This window comes from Zeugodacus cucurbitae, chromosome 2 (genome assembly GCF_028554725.1).
Source record: "Zeugodacus cucurbitae isolate PBARC_wt_2022May chromosome 2, idZeuCucr1.2, whole genome shotgun sequence".
Taxonomy (NCBI): Eukaryota; Metazoa; Arthropoda; class Insecta; order Diptera; family Tephritidae; genus Zeugodacus; species Zeugodacus cucurbitae.
In genome coordinates, this window is record NC_071667.1 from 17,080,070 (window position 1) to 17,103,646 (window position 23,577).

At 34.8% G+C, this 23,577-nt stretch overlaps 1 protein-coding gene across 2 annotated transcripts in view; it reads left to right on the forward strand.

Annotated features, from left to right (window-relative positions):
- Positions 1–23,243, forward strand: part of LOC105216636 (soluble guanylate cyclase 88E) — a 129,063-nt gene extending 105,820 nt beyond the window's left edge. Inside the window, exons 3-12 of one of the 2 annotated variants that reach the window (XM_054226172.1) lie at positions 12,802–12,917; positions 12,981–13,199; positions 14,051–14,538; positions 14,894–15,017; positions 15,202–15,337; positions 16,871–16,997; positions 17,058–17,262; positions 17,341–18,626; positions 19,282–19,845; positions 20,530–23,243. In XM_054226172.1, coding sequence (XP_054082147.1) covers positions 13,032–13,199; positions 14,051–14,538; positions 14,894–15,017; positions 15,202–15,337; positions 16,871–16,997; positions 17,058–17,262; positions 17,341–18,626; positions 19,282–19,845; positions 20,530–20,707 — 3,276 coding nt within the window. In that variant the 5' untranslated portion in view covers positions 12,802–12,917; positions 12,981–13,031 and the 3' untranslated portion in view covers positions 20,708–23,243. Of the gene's footprint in view, positions 1–12,801; positions 12,918–12,980; positions 13,200–14,050; positions 14,539–14,893; positions 15,018–15,201; positions 15,338–16,870; positions 16,998–17,057; positions 17,263–17,340; positions 18,627–19,260; positions 19,846–20,529 lie in introns of both variants that reach the window. The other variant, XM_054226171.1, reaches the window with a different exon arrangement.
- The last annotated feature ends 334 nt before the right edge of the window (positions 23,244–23,577 follow it).

A 23,577-nucleotide genomic window follows, 5' to 3' on the forward strand; every position in this document is an offset into this window, starting at 1 on the left:
CGAAAGTAATAAATCTATATAATTATTTATTTGATGTCAGTGAGATCGTATACATAATGTCAAGTTACACTTTCATTACTACTCTTTTATAAACATCTTAAACAAGATAATCCACTGTCGACCTAAGGGTTGTGAAACACATTCCGCATCAATTTACATTAGAAACAAATGTTAGCAATTTGTACACTTCATTATGCGCTGCAGTCGGAACACTTGAAACAGCTAGTATTGCCAACTATCAACATGGTTGCATGAAGTTTTACACGAGGAACACAAAGATTCTTGCAATTTCCTTGCACAATTTGAAATAAATTCATTAATATATGCATGAGTGCACATTTGAAGAAGACAACTTTCACAAGAATATGCATACGGAGAAATGTTGCAGTTTCACGAGAAACAAGCGCAAGTTGTAGAATAACTTGTAAATTGCTTGGTACAAGCACATTTTCCACCAAGCATAACCGACATTTGCTTTTCTATGAGTGTGCATACGAATATGTTGTGACTAACGAAGCCATGAGATATCCTTAAGATATTTGTATGTCCTTTTGTAGTATATCCTTGTACATGTGTGTGAATACATGCAGTTAAGTTGATTGTTTGACTGTTGCTCCAAGGAGCAATGTGTGGCAGATAGCTTCTATTCGTATTAATATGTATGTAGATAGTGATCCATGCATAGCAGCAGTCAACTGATAGTTCATCAGTATTTCTTTTATTGTTATTATAACGCTATTTATTCACCACTAATTAAATTGAATTCAAGTGCTGCACTTCAAAGGCTACTGGCGAGAATGACGCTGATGCTGTGGAGTCTTGTACAGGGTGTTTCATTAAGCATGAATTAGCAAGGCGATGTAGAGAATATATGATACCGACATTAAATGCCTTTCAATAAAAGTTTAAGCAATGAAGTGCTGAGCTAATAGTATAGCAGATGATTTATCAAACAATTGAACAATAGATGAAAGCACTTAATTATAACAAGTATGGAAAGGCTAAGTTCGGGTGCAACCTGACATTTTATACTCTCGCAATTTATTGATGCAATTTTTTAAAGATAACACAATTTGACCCATATATTCGGCATAAAGTCCAATAGAATAACGAAAATCATCATATATGGTATATGAGGGCTGATCTAATTCCTAAACCGATTTCATTCATTTTCACCACCAAAGTACACTATATCCAAGACTATACGCTCACTTACTCACTCACTTACGATATGTGTGGAGTAATTAGGTAATTATTAGTGACCCAATTTTAACCATTTTTAGTGCAGGGACACACTATTAGAGGAAAAAGATTCCCTCTGAATTACATTAAAATATCAGCGAAATTTACCAATATTTTCGGGGGAAAATTACCCTTAAGCACTGATTTCCTTATGTTCGATATTAGGAACCTTGAAAAGTTATAGTTCGATCTCAATTTTTCCACAAGTGATACCTCAGCTTAAATACAGTATTTGTGTAAAGTTTTATTCCGCTATCTTTGTGGTTCCCTATGTATATATTATAAATTGAAGGAATCAGATGGAATTCAAAATTTAGTTATATAGAAAGTAGACGTGGTTGTGAACCGATTTCGCCTATTACGACCACCATTCGTATGGTGCCAATGAACACGTGTAAGAAGTTTCATCAAGATATCTTAATTTCTACTGCAGTTATCGCTTGCACGGACAGGCGGACAGACAGAGATATATATGTATATATATACTGCATCGAACATTAGTATAACATGACCTAGCCACCGTAGCCGCTGTCTTTTTATTCGCTGAACTATGTCAATGTCGTCTTATAAATCGTACAGCTCATCGTTCCATCGTCTACGGTATTTGCCGTTGCCAGTATCATAAATCTTGCGCAAAGCCTTTCTCTCGAAAACCCCAAGAGTCGTCTCATGGGATATTGTCATCGTCCACGCTTCAGCGCCATACATCAGGACGGGAATAATGAGCTACATGTAGAGTTTGATTTTGGTTCGTCGACAGTGGTCTTTACTTTTCAATTGCCTACTCAGTCCAAAGTAGCACCGGTTGACAAGAGTGATTCTGCGTTGGATTTCGAGGCTGACGTTGTTGGTGTTCTTAACGCTGGTCAACAGACAGACATCCGGATTTGATATATATATAATCCTATATCTAACTCGTTTAGTGTTTGGACCTACAACCAACCGTTAGGTGAACAAAACTATTGCAAGAGTATAACAATATATAGTTGAGCTGAGCTTCCTTTTGAGACACCCTTTTCAAGCAAACAAAATTACATATATTTCCATAGAAGAGCGCAACAGACTGCTCATTTTTTTCTTAATATATACATACAAACATAGCATATGTACTGTAGCATAGAACGTGCTTGATTTACCAATATATATGTATGTGTGTATGTATATATCACTCAGTGTCACCTCAATCAAACGCACTTAAGACTAACATCTTAACACCCTCTTGAACTCGATTATACATTTTAAAATTGTACATACAGACAGACAGTTCGCTTAAGGATAATAAATTTACTGTTAGTCAAGCGAGCATTTAATGTGAAAAGATATATGTATTGGTGGAATTCCTTGCGCAATAAAATTCAATAATCACGAATTAAAGCAGGGGGTTTATTGTTCTTAAGACTTCTTCTTTTTCATAAGTGAAAATATATATACATAAATATTTTTCTCCTTAGGAGCAATTAATTATGTATATACAAACATACTCTTTAATAACAATACACAAAAGCACTTCAGCATGTCTTGCCTACTCTCTCAGTTCTTTAATAATGCCACTATTTACTAGTTTGTTTGCACCCCATTATTATGCTGCGCTTTGTTTAACTTTCCGCTCGTTAATTCTCTGCCTCAAGCACGTCTCTATGATGTGCAAAAAGCTGTTTTGCTTTCACGCCGACTTAAAATTTAATTGTATTTTGTTTTGTCGCTTCGTTTTGTCTCGTTGCGTTCAATCGAAAACAAAAAATGTTTGCAATTATTTACCAATCACACTACTTTACGCCCAATTTGATCTGGTTTCTGCTTCAATGCTATCTTAAATGAAATCTGAGCCAAGATGAAAGTGGGGTTTTGAGGCGGCTAACCTTAGATGAGCAGAAATTAATTTAATTAAGAGTTTGCTTTTAGTTTTTATTGAAGCTTTTACTTTTATTTGTGGAATGAATTTAGTTTTGCATAAATTCGTTTGCGAATAAGCAAAGCAACAACAATGTAGGATATATTTGTGGTTTTGGACGGTTATGGTTAAAAACTTTGAATGCGTCTCGATTTTGCTGACAATCGCCAATTGCTTTGCCAATGCTTGGTAGATTTAACGTAACTAAAGAGAAAACAATAGAGGGATGTTTAATCGCGGGTTATAAAGGTCCAGTTTTCAAATTCCTTTTCAATAGGAAACAACTTCTTGTAAAACATTGAAAGGATATGGAAAATAGCTGTAGGATTTTATTCATTGGATTCAGACTTTGTCTTTTGATAATGATATATTGATAATAGAGAGTTATCAAACGCTTTTCCCTTACCTATAATGGATTAACGTAAAGGGTTTTTCAATAGAGACGCTATAAAAGTAAACCGATAGGGACAGCAAACGACGCCATATGCCATCTGATCTTTTGGCATTTCTCTTCAATAAGATTAGTCATTTCATTATAGAAAGATAAACGATCCAAAAATGAGTCGAAAAATTCGGAGTCAGTGGCCTCAACAACTACGTTCAATTAATGGTCGTCATAATCGTCCTGTTAGATCAAAAATTGAGCGTCTAAAATTTGAATCCACAGGCACAGTCCAAAAAAAGTGTCGAGACTGTTGCTGCCGCTACCGCAAAATCGTCATATGTTCGTGTTCCTCAGCGATGAGGCTAATTTATGGGTAAATGGCTTCGTCAACAAGCAAAATATGCTCCAGCAATCCACACGTACTACACGAGTTATCCCGAAGAGAGTTATCCCGCCTCGGTGGTACGGCGTCAAGTCTATGGTCTATGTCAACAAGCTGCAAGTGAAATTGCAGCAGTATCGGCCGATTGGACTTCTGCTAACTCGTCCGTGGTGGGCATGATAACGAAATCGAGTTTCATTATTATTGGCACCGAATGTATTTTCACAGGAATAACGAATTTCATTGAATTTCATTTCGCAATAAAAGTTGCTAAGAGAGTATTATAGTTTTGTTCACATAACGGTTGTTTGTAAGTCATAAAACTAAACGAGTTAGATATAGGGTTATATATATCAAAATGATCAGGGTGACGAGACGAGTCAAAATCCGAATGTCTGTCTGTCCGTCCGTCCGTCCGTGCAACGGATAACTTGAGTAAAAATTGAGATATCTTGATGAAACTTGGAACACACGTTCCTTGGGACCGTGAAAGGGTTGCTTCGAAAATTGGCAAAATCGGACTACTGCCACGCCCACAAAACGGCGAAAACCGAAAACCCATAAAGTGTCATAACTAAGCCATAAATAAAGTTATAAAAGTAAAATTTGGAACAAAGGATCGCACTAGGAAGGGGCATATTTGGATGTAATTTTTTTGGGAAAGTGGGCGTGGCCCCGCCCCCAAATCGATTATTTGTATATATAAGCTATATAAACCAAACTGTCTGCAGTCAGTTCTCTTACGTACCCCACCACACACTATGAAATTAGTTGAAATCGGATAATAACCACGCCCACCTCCCATACAAAGGTTAGGTTGAAAATTACTAAAAGTGAGTTAACTCAGTAACAGAAAACGCCAGAAATACTAAATTTCACATAAGAAATGGTAGATGGAAGCTGCACTCAGATTATTTTACCAAATTGAAAATGGGCGTGGCATCGCCCACTTATGGGTCAAAAACCATATCTCAAGAACTACTCGACCGATTTCAATGAAACTTGGTTTGTAATAGTTTCCTTACATCCCAATGATATGTTGTGAAAATAATCCAAATCGCTTCACAACCATGCTTACTTCCCATATACCAGAACTTTGAAGACAATCTGAATCGTTTACTTTACAATATATAAAGTAAGCACTAGTGAAGATATCGATGCAGAACTTTGCACAAATACTACCTTTATAGTGTGGCAGCCCCATTCTAAAAATCGCCGAAATCGGACCATAGGTTTTCAAGGCCCCATTAATCGAACATGAGGACCTCGGTGCTTCTCACCTAATATTAGGGTTTCCAACTTTCAATGGACTTTATACAATATATATGACGCATATGTGGGTCAAATTGTGTATAACATAATATTAATAAAGTTAAATAAATAAATTGCGAGATTATAAAATGTTCGGTTACACCCGAACTTAGCCCTTCCTTACTTGTTTAATTTATTTTTAAACATTTTTATTTAAACATTTGATTAACTAATTAGTGTATCTTAAACTTAGCTAAGAAGAAAAAAAACTTGAGCCAAATCTCTTATCTACACAAACCAGCAATAGCGAGATCTTTCCGTGGTTTACATATACTTACCGACGTGATTGGCTTTTGTGTCTGTGTACTTAAGCGTGCAGAAGATTGAAAGTTCTTAAACATATTGCAGCCGCCCGGCTGCCCAACTCATTTATTAGCTGTAAAATAAATATTTCTCTTTGCCACACAGGCACTTGACGCCAGCGGCTGTGATATGCTGCGCCATGAGTAAAATGCCTACATACTTAAGTATACGAGTTTCTCTCTATATCCGTTTGCAGTTGTAGAGTGGGTGTTATTGTCGAATGCCAGACCAACTTGCAAGCTATTTAAACTGGTGAATGTTGGTAAATTTTAAGGTCATCGATTTGGCGCCTTTGGCTTTGGTAGGCGAATTCAATGTTTTCATTTAGTTGGCAGGAAGTATTTGTTTGCAATACTCTCACTCTCTCTGTCTGTTTATTACTGTATTCTTCATTTTATTTAAGCTACTACTTCTGCTGGCTTGAATTTCAACAATCGGAAACGTAAATCAGTTTGTAAATTCCGGCAAACTGGTTACATAATCAAACCCAAGTGTTTTCCGCTATCCGCTTGTATTGATTTAAAAAGCAAATATATAGCGAAAAAGGCACAATTCTATTAAGAAGCTCAATGCAATAGGTGCCTAACAACCACACAAGGGCTTACATCAAAACGGTGAACAGATAAGCAAGCAACGCAGCGGTCAAGTGTAGCTATTTTGTGCCTATAAAGCCAGCTCTAACTGAGCCCTTCTGTGCTTGGCATATTAAGTGGCTGACAAGCTCTTCGCATCAGCTGTAACACATTTCGGTATGAAGATGTTGTTAACATTGTTGCTTTATTATGTACATGTGTACATACAAACCGGCCGGCATATAATTTAGCGACAGCTTCCCACTTCTTCGTGCATATAAAGACATGTTGCAACAAATAAATAACAGACAGCGGATAAGAAATGATATATAACATATGTTGTATACATTGATAAAATTTGGTTGGAGTGGAAAGTAAGACAATTTAAAAACTTACTTAGAAAGGTTTGGAGATCTTTTCCGTTTTCTCTAAGTAGTTTACACTGATTTAAGTCTTGAAAGAGTCTGTACATTTTAGTTTTGAAAACAATTCCAAGAACGCCGATAACAAAATCGATCACTTAAAGTTTCCGATAATATGCGAAGAAAATTTGCCCATAAATGAACCGTATATTCATATATTCGTAAGATAAAGAATGAAACCAATTGCCGAATTAAAAGTAAAATGTTTAAGCAAGCATTTCTTCCCCTTAAAGGGCTAGGGGTTGACAGAGACACGAAAGAATGAAAATTTTCGGTTATTTTTTTTGTTATTATATCATTTTATTTTACAAAAGTAATCATATGGCATAATTACACAATGTTTTCACTTGAAGTCACGAAAATTTAAAACAAAAAGTATAATTTCCAAAGTTATAGCTGTTTATGTTGACCCTGTGACTATTATTAGTCCTTGGAGATTCATCTAAAATCAATTGGATAAGAAAAATTAGTTTTACAAATAGATAATCCTGGGAAAAAATTAACGGTTAATTGGTAAAAAATCGAAATTAAATTCGATCAGATCTGAGTTTATTATGTATTTTAAAAGCTGTAGAAATTTTATTAAAATCTACTGAGCGGTTTTCGTGCTACGCATTTCAAATGTAGCTACATGCTCAGGAACATTTTGGAGTGCCCGAGCACTCTTTGTTAATTGCCGAAAAACGCGAAAAATAATTATCGCATCAACTTCAAAATTTCAGAGATTATTTTTAAGATATTACACTTAACGAAAATTCAAAAAGAAATGATTTTTTGAAAATCCTGACTATCCCTAACTCTTTAAAGTCACTTAAGAACACAAAGTAACACAAATTCGCTTTGTAAGGACTGTCGCATGGAAGAAGTCTTCGCTATACAAACCAAGAGATAAGTGCCGTAGTTCAGAAGACCTACTAGAACTCATCAAATCACAACTAGCTATTGGAGTATGCAACATTTTCTAGCTCAAAGCTGTTGTCAATTAATTGAAAACACTTACAGTATTGAATTACTAATGCTAAGGTTGTATGTAGCTGCATCGCAATATTATTTGAGAATTCAATTAACCCAAGCTAAAAATAAAAACACACAGACCAACACAATTTTTGTCTTATATCTTGGAGTCATTGAACTTTGCTGAATGCTTTTGTATTTAATAGTATGGATAGAGTCTTCGAATTACACACACATTTTCATCAGATCAGTTTATTTACATCAATTTATATATGTATAAATATATTCTAAGAGGAGTTGGTAATTTTTGAAAGCTTTAAAAGGTTTCTCTTTATTGAACACAAGATGTGTTCAAAAAATAACGTAATTTTTCGTCTTTTTATTATCGTCTAATTTTAAAGAAATCTATAACCTTAATTGCTCATCTAAACCAACGCCATGCCCCGAAAAAATACTTAAACAAAATTATTTACAAATTGGCAGTTCTTTTTATGTCATATAAAGAGATATACTTTACGAATATCAAAATGTGAAGGGGGAAAGGTAAATATTTAAAATCAAGATAATTAAATATCAAGAATATTTCTCACTTCATTTCATTTCTCGTGAAGATCCCTAACAACACTTCATCAACTTAAGTGTTGTATTATTGTGCTAAGACAACAAACACAGTTTTTATTTATCCTCTTTTTTATACAGTCTGAAAATGGAGAAAATCGGATAAGAACCATGTATACCTCCCATACAAAAGTTAGGTTGAAAATTACTAAAAGTGCTTTAATTCACTAACGGAAAACATCAGAAACATTAAATTTTACAGAAGAAATGGCATAGGAGAGATGCACAGAGGTTAAAATAAAATCAAAAGTGGACGTGGCGTCGCCCACTTATGGGTCAAAAGCCATATCTCAGAAACTACTCGACCAATTTCAATGAAATTCAATGAAAAAAAAATGCCAAAATCGGACTACAACTTTTCAAGGCCCCGGATATCGAACATGAGAACCTCAATGCTTAGGTGTAATTTTTCACCGAAAGATATACCTCTCAGATATTTTAATGTAATTATTAGATAATATTCTAATAGTATGTCTCTGTACCAAAAATTATTAAAATCGGGTCATAACTTCCCCTAGATTCCAAATACCTAATTATAGGTTTTTCAACAATCAGCTTTATTCCGCATATATCGGTTAATATGTGAGATATCTAAACTAAAAGCAAAATTAAATGAGCGCATAGTTTTTGATATTGTGTACCTTGGTGGTGAAAATGAGTGAAATCGGTTTAGGAATTACCTCTTATATACTATTTTTTGAGGATTTTCCTTATTCTATTGGACTTAATGCCGAATTTATAGGTCAAATTGTATGTTATCTTTATAAAATTACATCAATAAATTGCGAGAGTATAAAATTTTCGGTTGCACCCGAACTTAGCCTTTCCTTATTTGTTATATGTACATAGGTATATATAACTTTTTTATAAATTTAAACTTTGACTGTCTTTATTGAATGCCAACATCGTCATATGATCTCCTAATTATCTAACATTTGATTGCTTTCCATCACATTTACCAAAATACAAAGGCAAAGTTCTTCAACCTCTTTGAACCAACAAAGCAATTATTACACTTTCATTATACACAAATTTTGTGAATTGGTATGTATGCCAACTCCAGCGCTTGTACATATACAATTCACTTTATGTGACGCATTTAACATGTAATGACTACAACAATTGCTATTGAACCCCCAGATTTATGTGAAATTATCTGCCCAATGGCTGAGTAAATAGTTAAATTGTCTACAGAAGCGATTTAATAGCAACATTTATATTGCACTTTAGTGGATGTTTATTTAGTTAAAGACGGTATATGCCTTTAAGAAATTGCTATAAACATTCTTATGGCCTTCAAATAACTATATTGCATTAAATATATATAAATATATGTATATAAGTGCGCACAAATGTATCAATTGACCTTGATTTGTGTTAATAGTTGGCGTAACTGAATTATTTGTGTTATTAACATTATGGTGCCTGTACTTTCATATTTGCTGGCATAAAAAAATTATACGTGGCGTATACGTTACACAGCATTATTATGCTGCCGTTATACATGGCGTATACGTAACATATACTGATATGATGGATATCGGTTACTCTTACATGAAGAAGTGCATTTAATTATCTATTTATACATATCTTTATACGAACTCTTTAACAATATAAAATGTAATTAGCGCACTGTTCCTGTAAAGTCACTCCCACTGTTGCCTTGCCTTTTTGTTGAATGTCATATTGGAAAATAATTCATTAACGTCTGCACACCATTTTGGAGCGCGTAACTCACGTAGAAGCGCAAACAATTCAATATTTACATAACGAATCATTCCTGTTGACATATAAATGGCTGCTCATCCAGTTGCCTTGCTGCTATTGGCGCTCTGCGCGACAGCAGCGGAACGCGATATAGCAACTGACACCTTTGTCAGCAGCAGCAGTAATGGTTTAATTAAATCAAGCGATTGAGTAAGATTGAAGAAAATTGTATTGCACCGCGATAGATTATCATTAATCTATGGAAAAGTGCAAAGTGGCAATATGACACTTTTTGAAAGGTGATGAAACTAATAGCGAGCATAAGCTCAGTAAGTGTTTTTATATAAGAGAAAAATTTGTTAAATTAATCAATTAGGTTGAAAATCACTATATCGGACCTAAAGAAAGGGAAAATATATTTCATCCAATTGTATTGAGATTTTATCGATAGTAGGTTTTTGGGGGCTAGAGTAAGTACCAAATCGATTGTACCCATATTTATTACCAGACAACAATTATAGGAAGACATACATCTTTTTTTCGGATTTTCGGTATAAAATTAGCTGTAGAGACTGAGTATATTAGGTAGCTGGATACTAGAAAAGTTATAGTTCAACCATTATTAAATGATTTCTATAATATATTTGAATCCACCTGAAGTTATAGGTTAATAAGATCTACATTTTAGGCAATAGTTTTTTACTCCAACGCACTCGAACGATTAATTTATAATTTTTCAGCAGAATTCACCCTTTGAAATATATTTGATATACTTATTGTATATAAAAATCGATTAGTTATGTTAACTTAAGCGCTTTTAAATTGATACCACAATTGCTAATGTCCAAAATGTCTCACCCATTAACTGCCACAAATGAAATCATTAATCGTCTCACTACTGATACTTTAATTATTATGTGCGATTTGAATTATTCTCACAGATCAAATGTTGATTTTTCTTAAATCACTTACGATACGATTTTGAATTAAAAAATAAAAAAATAAAGTTCGATTTTTACTTATTCTAGTATATACTTTAGCTTGCAATAAGTTCTGGGCAAATAAGCCGTTTTAGTTAGGGTTGACATTCACATAAAGACGGTTTAAAAAAATCAGTGGTACAAAAATAAAATATTTAAAAGCTATAATAATTAAAAAAAAATAAATTTACATAAACATAAAGATAAACAAAAGCATAAAGGATTGGAAAAATTGTGTAAATAATGATGTGAAAAGCTTAAAGAATTAACACAAATTCAAGAGGAAATAGTAAATATTGCGACTTAAAAAGCTCGATCTGTGGGAAGGTTAGTGATGTTTTCGAGAATATTTGGTTTGTGGACTTATGCTAAAACAAATAATTATAAAATTTCTGAAATCACAAAAAAATTGTAGATTTCTAAAATATCGTCTTGTGAATACATTGCGGTATTAAAATATATTATTATTATATATATTGTTCCGACATTACATTCACCTGATCTACTCATGAAGAAAGATAAGTTTTACTAGTATTTAAGTACATACAATTTTGTTAAGAACTAAGTCTTCTGTCGGAAGCTCTCAATTAACTGCAGTTTTCAAGCTTCTGGACCATTGCAGCGTCTTTCAGGCAGAGGTGACAGCCATTAAGGTAGACATACTGCATCGAAGTGTGGCATCCTTCAGAGAGGCATCCGATAGCAGAGCGGCAATACTGTCCTTGAATTCGATCACAGTACGCTCTGAAATAGTGAGGGAGTGTCTATCATCGTTATCAATAGCTTCGAACTACTTTGTAATCCGACTTGTGCGAGTACACGCCCACCGCGGAATCGCTGTCAACTGCAAAGCGGATCAGCTTGCAAGGGAGGGTACCCTAACAACATTGGCGCGTGTGGATCGGCGCTGGATTCATTGACTTCGAGTGAGCTCCTGTGCAGTAACGAGGCCTTTCTGGCCTCCAGTGGTTCGAAAACGGTTCTTCCAGCTGTTGTCGCCTAGCATCTCGCGGCAATCATTGGTGTGCTTGCTGGTTATTGATCAATAGGCACACACGCCGTGAGGCTTGGAATCAAGTCAGACGCTAGTTGCCAAAGCTGTTTGGAGGAAGGCGAAGAGGATTCATTCAAACACTTACGCCTTCAATGTCCAGCATTCGCCAGACTTAGGCTTAAGCACTTCGGTAGGCAGATGTTCGGCGAACCCAGTGGAGTGACTGGATTCGACATTAGCGGAGTTAAGAACTTTATAATAGAGTCCAAGCGCTTTGTCGCATCATAAGGGCATTAGAGATCCGTCAGAAGTATTCGAGTATCACAAAGGACAGTCGAATCTGTTCAAGTGAGATTCCCATAACCTAACCTAACCTCACCTAAGTCCGCTATAAGACAATATAGTATTCCTCAAACTTTACAGATTTCATTCACTGTAGTCTCCAGTTCATAATAGCGCTAATGAGCTCTTACTTAACGCTCATAACTCTTTTAAAATCATGAATTTGAACAACAAGTGTGCATTTTAGTAACATTAATTATTACAAATTCTGTCGAAATGATGATTCAAATTTGGTCCAGTTCTATATACCCGACTTTTGGGGGGGCAGTTGATAATGGGTTTATCATAATATATATGTATGTAAAACAATTTCGTTGAAAACATGAATTTCAAACCAAATTTAAATCGGAAATACATAATTACTTATACATGTAAATACGTGTTTCTGTTAGAAAGCCTTTTTCTAAGAATGAAAACAAGTTACAACCCTTTTTCTTAAACCACCAGAGTATTACTCAGTATTAAATAATCAATTTCAATCCAAGTTATTAATCATATTCTCAAATTCCATACATATAGTATATACCAATATATACACACTTCACAATTATATAAACATACCACATCGCTTTATTTTACACCCGTCAGCGAAAATGATAAATTGATTGACAACAAAGTCCGCGTTGCGATTTGTAGACAACCTTATTTTATATTACCGTACTTATTCATCATTTTCATTTTGTTTATTTGTCTTTCAGCACTGCACGAAAATGGCTTTGAAGTATCAAAAATGGAAGATGGCAATTTAATTAATGGCGATAGTCATCAGTAAATAAATATATTTACATACAAGCCGCTACTGCAGTAATATAAAGTACGCATACATACACTCACTCACATAGTTATACAGATAACAACTTAATCAATTCCATCACAGCAACTTCCCACCGTCCGCCGAGCGCTTGACTTCAAGCAACTACCGTTGAAAATGTATGGTTTACTATTGGAGAATCTCTCCGAGTATATTAAATCAGTGTACGGCGAAGAGAAATGGGAAGACATACGACGACAGGCTGGTATCGACTCGCCATCATTCAGCGTACATCAAGTCTACCCGGAGAATATGCTGAACAAATTGGCGAAGAAGGCGCAACAGGTAAGCAGTGTGAAAAAATAATATTGCTGCTGAAAATAACAAGAAATCGAAGTAGATGATAATTGTGTTATGTATGTTGCGCAAGGCGACATTTCCCTATAAATTCATGCTATTTTTATAAATCAGGAAGTAGTTTAAACTGCTTAAACTGCTGAATTGGCTTATTCAGTCATTTTTAGATCATGTAAAAAATCTTAAGCGTAAAAATATTGATTGATCTTTTATTCAGTAAATCAAAAAAGGGTCTAAAAATTGGTTTTTGTGAAATTTAGAACTATAGAAATGAGTTGTCGAAAAAAATACTTAGTCTCAACACTGTCTACTTTTAACTTTTAACTTGATAAACTTGACTATGTGGTGCACCAACTTCGGAATAATAAGTTATGAGGGAGTCTGCAAAGTCAAGGAAGTGAGTAAGGCCAAATCTGGAGAATACCCAGGATGAGGAAACAGTTTATACCTGAAATCTATGATTTGCTTATGACGAATTCGGGGGTGTGAGTTAGTGTAATGTTGTGGTGGAAGAACACTTTTTCTTCATCAAATGAAACTGTGTTTTCTGCAATTCGAAATTATATTGACCCGATAACTCATCATAGTAGAGCCATGTGCTTGTTTTGTTCTACTTCAGATAGTCAATGTAGATCACACTTTATGAAATTCAAAAGATTTTGATACTCACCTTTCCTGGCTGAAACAGCAGGTTTTATCACATGGCGATCCCACGTTTTGTCGAAAACGAAGAAACGCGGCACTCATTGCGTTGACAGCTTTCTCATGTTCTGTATCTCATATAGGATGTGACTCATGCGGTTCCTATACTTAAATATACTATTTATTAATGCTTTCAGGTACTCGGCGTTTCCGAGCACGAATTCATGGATCAAATGGGTGTGTATTTTGTCGGTTTTGTCGGACAATATGGTTACGATCGCGTACTCTCTGTGCTGGGTCGGCATATGCGTGACTTTCTTAACGGTCTCGATAATCTACATGAATATTTAAAATTCTCATATCCACGTATGCGAGCGCCATCATTTATTTGTGAAAATGAGACGCGGCAAGGCCTCACATTGCACTACCGCTCCAAGCGGCGCGGCTTCGTCTACTACACAATGGGCCAGATACGTGAAGTGGCGCGACATTTCTACCACAAAGAGATGCATATCGAATTGGTACGCGAGGAGATACTCTTCGATACCGTACACGTAACATTTCAATTGACATTTGATAATCGTGCATTCACACTTGCATCGCTGGCGATGACGCGGGAGGAGAAGCATTTGCCCATCAGTGCACATGTGCTCTTCGAGATATTTCCATTTTGCATTGTATTCGGGTAAGTACATAAATTTATACATATATACATGCATATGTACTCCTATATATACTTGCATCTACACTGAAGAAGTGCTGTGCCATTGTCAATTGTTGGCTTGCCTACTTTATGGCTGCAAGGCAGTAAATACCAACTGCCTGTCATTTGATTATAGCAACGGCACTTGCGTGGAGATTTTAATTATGTGGCGCAGCAGTGCATTCGATCGCTGGCACGTTAACTGGGCCAAACGCATTGAATGCAGCTGTTGCCCGGGTAATGCTGATGCAGACGACTGTATTCGATGATATTTTCTTCTCTTTTTATACTCTTCCCTCTTATTTGCCGCGGCTTCAATTTTATTGGTGACCTGCAGTGCCGATATGGTGGTGCGCAGCATTGGCAATTCTCTAATGGTCATACTACCCGACCTGTTGGGGCAAAAAATTACCGCCTGGTTTGATCTGGTGCGTCCATTAATTGCCTTCAAATTCCAAACTGTGAGTATATTTGATGTCAATGTGCGCTATTCAATTAATTACAGACAGACAGTTGAAGGAAAAGTTAAAATTGGCTTGGAAATAGTGTGATAATTACAAACTGACTTGTCTCATCCTATTCAGTTTTCGATTAGTACTATCTATACAAAGCGTAATTGATTAATATTTTCTCTCATATATTTAGATTTTAAATAGAACAAATAACATCTTTGAATTGGTCACGGTAGAACCTGTTACCGATCGCGTCGATATTCAACCTTCCACCGAGCTACTGCTACACGATGATGGTTCCGAACCAGAGAAGACGCTGCGTTTAAAAGGTAAAGACACTAATTAAGCAGAAAAATATTTTTATAGAAGGATAGTTTGTTTGGAGTAACGGAACTTGAGGTTTCAAATGTGAGCTCCCTTCATTTAAATACAGGACCGCCGTTGTAATACAGTATACTCTCGAAAAGTAAATTCGTAGAAAATAAATAATAGCGGAAAAGTTAATCACCTTTAAGATTACACATGCACCTCGAAAAAGTAAATTTTTTTATTTAATTTTCAGAGAGTATGATAAAAAATTCGAAACGAAGCAAGCAGCGTTTTTTACGATGTTGCAAAAACACTTACTCTCTTGTTTATCGGGTCTTTTTAGTAAATAAACTCTCCTACTTGATCCACTGATTTTAAAATGAAAACGATGCAAATCAGGTGTCAGACTTTTTGAATTGTCGTACAAAAATGGTCAGAAAATATATTGCAAAAGAAAAAAAAAACAAAAGAATATTCAAGATTTTTTCTCTTCATAGTAAATACATATGTGTGTATGTAAATATAAATATGTTTTTCATGTAAATCCATATGTTTTATTGAAGCAAATAAATGAAAGAATTTTTTAAGTTTAAAAATGCATTTAATATTATAAAAACAGATAATTTATGTATATATTTGGAAAAGTAAATTATTCGAAAAAGTAAATTACCAAAAATACCAATCGATTTACTTTTCGAGAGTATACTGTAGTAATAACATATATGCCGATCTCACAGGCTATACAACACATCGTGTCCTCATGTAGTACTTAAAAGATTTAATTTTCAAGTTTATCGAAGGTTTACTGAGTACAATATATAATATATATAATCTATAAAGAAGTCGAAAGTCCTTGTCCTGGAAATGAAACTGACCCGATGTTAATTGTCTGTTAAATAAAGGAAAATAGTCGAATCCCTTGATTGACCCTTAACATTTCCTATATTCGTCGCAGTAAACAATTTTCGTATTTATACCGTTCTCCACCTGGTCTTTCCAACGGAGTAGAGGTCTTCCTCTTCCCTTCTTTCTACCAGCGGGTACTGCATCGAACACTTTCACAGCTGGTGTGCTTTCATCTATTCGAACAACCTGACCTAGTCAGCGTAACCGCTGTCTTTTGATTCGCTGGACTATAACTATGTCGTCGTATAGATCGTACAGCTTATGGTTCCATCGCCTGCGATATTCGGCGTTGTTCAAAGGACCAAAAATCGTCAGCAAAACCTTCCTCTCAAAAACTCATAGTTCCATCTCATCGGATATTGACATCGTCAAAGTTTCTGCATCATAAATCAAGACGTAAATAATGAGCGACTTGTAGAGTTTGGTTTTAATTTGTCGAGAAAGGACTTTACTTTAATTTCAATTGAGAGGTGCTTCCCAATTCTTACTGTTGTTCTGGTATTATCCAACGTCATGTCGTATACTAATTCCAAATCCACGTCTGAGTTCTGAGTTTTTCGGCTTAAACAGCTCCACTCCACTTTCCATGTTCTTTTCTTTAGATATCTCACCTAAGTTATATAAAATGTCAATTTTCTTGACTACAGGTCAAATGGTCTACATGGAAAATTGGCGTATGATCATGTTTCTGGGTACGCCTGTTATGCCTGATCTCAATTCACTGATTACAACTGGTCTTTATATTAACGATTTGTCAATGCACGACTTCAGCAGGTACGATAAAAAAATATTATTACAGTTATTGCTTTATTAATCTATATATGCATTCTTCAGAGATCTCATGTTGGCTGGCACACAGCAATCAGTCGAACTCAAATTAGCGCTCGATCAGGAACAACAAAAGTCAAAGAAACTGGAGGAGTCTATGCGCAAATTGGATGAAGAAATGCGGCGTACAGATGAGTTACTTTATCAGATGATACCCAAACAGGTTGCGGATCGTTTAAGACGCGGGGAGAATCCCATTGATACGTGTGAGGTAATGGTCACGAAGTTTAAGAAGCCATGCTCAGAATCAGGGTCTAATACAATGTCTCCAACATTTCTTATTTTACAGATGTTCGACTGTGTGTCTATACTTTTCGCTGACGTTGTCACTTTCACCGAAATCTGCAGTCGCATAACACCCATGGAAGTGGTGTCAATGTTAAATGCTATGTATTCTATATTTGATACGCTTACCGAGCGAAATAATGTGTACAAGGTGGAAACAATTGGTGATGCCTACATGGTTGTGTCGGGTGCGCCAGAGAAATCCGTAAATCATGCGGATAAAGTTTGTGATATGGCCTTAGACATGGTGGATGCCATCACAGATCTAAAAGATCCGTCGACGGGCCAACATTTGCGCATACGTGTGGGTGTGCATTCCGGAGCGGTTGTTGCCGGTATTGTCGGCTTAAAAATGCCGCGATATTGTCTTTTTGGTGATTCGGTGAATACAGCATCACGTATGGAATCGACAGGCTCTGCGATGAAAGTTCACGTTTCCGAGCCGGCCAAACAATTTCTTAGCCCTTGTTACAAGTTAACGGAACGTGGTGAAATCGATGTCAAAGGAAAGGGTCCTATGAAAACATATTGGTTGGAAGAGCGTGAAAATCGCAAATCATTACAATTGCCACCTGAACTTTTCCACCCGATTTCAACATTTACAGCACCGACAGTAACTACTGCGACCTCAATTCCGTCTACAGCAGCCTCTACATCCGATCGTCGTTTGAGTGTTTCGCAGACATTGAAGGCTATTATGCCAGCTGCTGCTCAACCGGTTATAGGTTCAGTGGAACGTATGCAATTGGCTAATGCCACGAGTGCCATGATCAATTCAATGGATGCAGCGAGCGCAGCAAGTACGAGCTCACCATCACATGGTAGCGCTGGTAAAGAGCGCGGACGTATTTACTCGCCCGTAACCTTCACTGATATAGCGCGTCGCAGCATAGCTAATTCACCTGTACGCAACTCATTTGGAAGCAATGAATGTGGTCGTGAATCGCGCTCCAATTCGATGGGTCATGTTTTTATGCGTTCACCCAGCGACATTTTCGGTTCGCTCATATTGGATACCGAAGAATTTTTAGAAGACCTGCAATACTCACGTAGTTCGTTGGTTAATAGTGCCACCTCTTCAGCCGTGTGTCCCTATAGTCCAGCACCTACATTTCGCATAGGTAGCGCACCGTCCAAACCACGTCTCAATAATCCAGATCAGTTTACACCTGAAGAACTGGCTGCTATGGATCAGATCACCCCACCGTCGACAGCACCCCCACGGGAGACTGTCACCTGCAAAGTGGCACCGACCACATCATCAGCGTCGTTGGAAAAATCAAAGGCTAGGTAGGTGTAGTCACAAGGGGAGCATTTCAATCGTGTGGAAATTGATTTTAAGCCGAAATCAAAGCGTGGTATGTCATCGAAAATGCGTTAAAGTAATTGAATCTTAAATGTTTCGTTGACTAATCCTTTAAAAGACTAACCGTGGCTAAAAACATGTTAAAAATTCATATTATGAGCTCGAGCGTTCTAGCATTAATGATTAAGTAGATTCTAGTTAGAGGGAAGTTCCCTAACGGGAGGTTAAAAGAACGGGGTGTTTCGGGGATAGATAGATGGGTTTCAAAGTAGTTAGTGTCATACATGGACACATTTAAATCCGAATATATGTTTAGATGCCAGGATCTTTTTCTTCTATATTGGCGTAGACACACTTTCAAAGCTCGAGTGATTTAGTCCGTTCGGACATATGCGCTACCCAGCGTCTCCGCTATATTTTCAATGTCAATGTCGTCGTAAAGCTCAGACCTTATGCTATATTGACATTAATGAAGAGCATGTTGTGAATAACCGAAGTTCGAAGTTGTGTTTAAGCATACAATGTAAGAACTCCATTCTATTATGCGTAATTATGTATGTATAAGCTTTTTATTTTCTTTTGTTTATACTCCACTGAATAATTTCTCTTTCTAATTAGAAAAATCACATTTTCACGTAGCCTAACCATACCACAAGAACCAGTTGTTTCGCCACCACCACCACCTGTGTCACAACAACAACAACCACCACAACAACCGGCAAGAGAGCAATTGAAGCAGCAAAAGCCACAGCCCTCCAGTGTTTCAAACTCCACTGTTGCCTCTATACCGGTACCGATCATACCAAAAGCCACCGCAGTTACGATGCCGACAACATCGACTGCAAAACCTAAGATTACAAACAACAACATATCATTCGGCAGCAGTCGTACCTCGTCACGAGAATCACTATCACCCAGTTCGCCACCGATTCGCTCTAACTCGGCACCATTACCCATGTCGAAAGCAGCACGTAAAGCATTCCTCGCCGCCAAGCAAACGAAAGCTATTGAAAAGCTGGATCGGATGATAGAGGAAGCTAATGAAGTCGATGTGCAGAACAAGCGTGCTAACATGCGACGCATGGCTGCTTTTCGTGATGAAGGTGGTGGCGATGGAGGTGGTGGTTGTCCGCTATTTTTACCACCGCCACCAGGTCCGCAGATGACAAACTCCATATCAGATTCGGGATTGGCACATCATGGGTAAGGGAAATATATATGTATAATGTAGTTGAGATCTTATAGACTTTAGATTTTAGATTTTAGATTTTAGATTTCAGATTTTAGGTTTTAGATTTTAGATTTTAGATTTTAGATTTTAGATTTTAGATTCTAGATTTTAGATTTCAGTTTTTAGATTTTAGATTTTCGATTTTAAATTTTAGATTTTATATTTTAGACTTTGGATTTTGGATTTTAGATTTTAGATTTTAGATTTTAGATTTTCAATTTTCGATTTTAAATTTTAGATTTGAGCTTTTAGATTTTAGATTTTAGATTTTAGATTTTAGATTTTAGATTTTAGATTTTAGATTTTAGATTTCGATTTTAGATTTTAGATTTTAGATTTTAGATTTTAGATTTTAGATTTTATATTTTAGATTTTAGATTTTAGATTTTAGATTTTAGATTTTTGATTTTAGATTTTAGATTTTAGATTTTAGATTTTAGATTTTAGATTTTAGATTTTAGGTTTTAGATTTTAGATTTTGGATTTTAGATTTTGGATTTTAGAATTTAGAATTTAGATTTTAGATTTTAGGTTTTAGATTTTAGATTTTAGATTTTAGATTTCCATTAATAGATATCAGAGATATCAGATAAAGGTATATTGAACTAAATTGATTTGATAGACTCATTAAATGATTTTCTTCTAAATTTTTCTAGACACAACCACAGTTACTCACAAATGCATTATGCTACCTGTCAACATGCACACGAGCCGAAAATGTCCAACAGTCATAGTTTCAGTCATAATCGTGCTACTGCGCATCAATGTTGTACCGGGTATAACCACTCAAATGGACGACATAGAGTGCATTCCAATGCATGTCAATTGCTTTAAGGACCCAAAAGTAATCGAATATAAAATTACGCTGATTAAATGCGAAACTGTGAGTGTAATGTAAGTAATGTAAGCTCAACGCGGCTATAGTAGTTAGTACTAAGGTGGTAATCAAATAATGGAGACACAAGGAAAGATCATTGTTGAAGTCGATGGTCAGCATTTCTTAGCAAATGACGAAATTAGCTATGCTTTGAATATTAGATTTGTAAGAGGCTACAATGACGTCACTAAAGTGTGTCTCGCTATGCAATGTATTGGGGCGTGTTAATGAAGGTGCTAAATGTATTTTAGAATAAATGCAACAAATCTCGAAGGAATAGTATGTAATATGTATACGAAACTCTTGCCAGAACAAATATAGCAGAATTCTATTACAATATTACCAAATTATGCAAATATAGCTAATGAAAACATTAGTTCTCTGTTCAACTATGAGTGTTACCTGAAATGTAGTTAAGTAAACAGTGAAGAAAATGTTTATTATGATCATTAATTAGCAATAGTAATATCTGTACAAATGTATTTATGTGTCGAGTAACCGAATTTTACGAATTGTTTTAATTTTTACAAATGTTTTAAATTTTTTATTTAATTATTTCTTAATTTAATTTATAGTCTTGGTCTTGTAGATGGGTAGTTAAATTGGAGTTTGACTAAAAAGGGATTTTTATTTTTGCAATCTAACATTCTTAAATTAATCTTTGGTCAAATAAAGATACTCGTCCTGATCATTTTAATACCCCAATAACATCCATTTTGATTTATGAAGAAATCAGTACGTCAGTCCTTGGGAATAATGAATGGTGTAGTTCACCAGTTTCTAAAGATCTGAAACATAGACATTGTATATAAGATTTTGAGTATATTACTTATTATTAAATTTTGTATCTTCTGACGTTTTCTATTTTTATTTTTTTTTCCTTTTTTGAAATCACATTCTCTGCTTGATTGAATTCCATCCCAAATGTTACGAGTTTTTACTACCATTAAATCTTTTATTACTGAGAACAGAACATCTGATCTGATCTTACAGTCACTCATAGAATATTATTACTGAAATGGCAAGCCGAATGGTTACCGCTTTCTTGTATACTGAAAAATATAAAAGCTTAAATTTTTTGTGAACTGAACTTTTCACAACTGAGGCAAAAACTAAAAAACAATTAGTTAATGTTGAAATTATATCAAAATATATTTAAAAAAATAACATCTCAAATCTATAAATATTAGCACTAAATGTTATGGAAAGGCTAAACTTCGTTTTCAGGAGAGATTGCAAAGGCTTCACCGTACGTTATATTATAAAACAATTTCGAGCTTTGAAAAAATGTTTAGATATAAGTAAGTTAAACTATTTGTTAACACTTTGATTTTTTGTATAGTACAAGTAAGTAAGGAAATAATATAGTAGTTGCTAAAAAACGAAAATGTTATGTATACAAACTGGATATACTAAAAGTAATACCTCTTCAAACGACAATATACTAATGGACTAACGGAATATGAATAGCAAAATTGTGCAAAAAGAATTGCGGAAATAATGAGGAAAACTATGTATTTATGAAAAAATATAATAATAATAAAATATAAATAATGGAATAATAAAATGGAACAATGTGTCATTTTAAATGTTACAAAAAAAAATTGAATAACATTTTTTGAATATATGTATTAAAAAATAAGCAAAAGTACAGCAAACAAAAAAAATTATATAATCTTAATAATAAAATTCTAAATGTTGAGACAGAAAATAAAGTCAATGTAACACTAGTAACTAATTTAAATCAAAGCAAAGAATGCATATCTTTTAGTGAAAAAAAATTATAATTAATACAAACGAAATGTACAAAGAAGGAAATTACTGCGAAAAATATTTTTCTAGGAACGGAAAATTTAAAAAAAATTCAAGTTTTGGTATAGAAAGCAACTATTTAATAAACTGAATCAAATTTTCTTGAAGACTAAGTGTAACCAGTACTCGTATATACACATATGTAGAATAATACGAGCAGTTTAGAGATTAAGAATACTCATTGCAAACTGTTTATGTATGTATGTATGTATGTATGTATATAATTATTTAGTTATTAAAAAGTTGATATGTGTGTCTCCGCACCAGAATTTGGCCATTGCAATAAATCGAAATATGTATTAATATAAATTTGTAATTATCACAGTAAATTGTTATTAATTATTTATGGAATTAAGCAACACAAAAGAACACACGCTAAAGCAGAATTGAAGGATTATATTATTAAAGTAAAGTGAATTGAATCAAAATAGTTTACGAGTATAATGTCATTGTTGTGCTTTGTTACATTTAAGCAGCTTTGTAAGTGAAACGAATTTGTGAAAGTAAGAATCTTCATAGAAACTGAATAAAAAGGAATAATGTTTAAACATGGTTTTTATTCACGACTAAGGAAGGAAGAAGCAATATAGCATGTATCATATCTAAGATTATAAAAATTATCGTTAAGATTTATTATACATTTTATTTATACCACGAACACTTGGATATATACATACTCAAGATAATGAGAGAGTTTGCTCTTTGCATGATCTGTCGATTTCTAACTTGAATGTATTTAATTTTAGAAGGCAAAATTTCTCGAAACACAAATTTTTGTTTTGTTTTTACGTTTATCTCGTTCCTGAATAAGATTGTTCCTGATAATAAGATCGGATTAAGAGAATGTATGGGCGTGGTGCCGTTTACTTTAAGGTGAAATAGCATTTCTCACAAATCAACCAAAATTCTTTCAAAAATGGGAGAAATTGATATATATGTTTCTATTGTAAAGGGGTTTTCAATAAGAGCGCTACAAACGTTTTTTTTTAATAAATAAATTGGTTTGGGATATCAA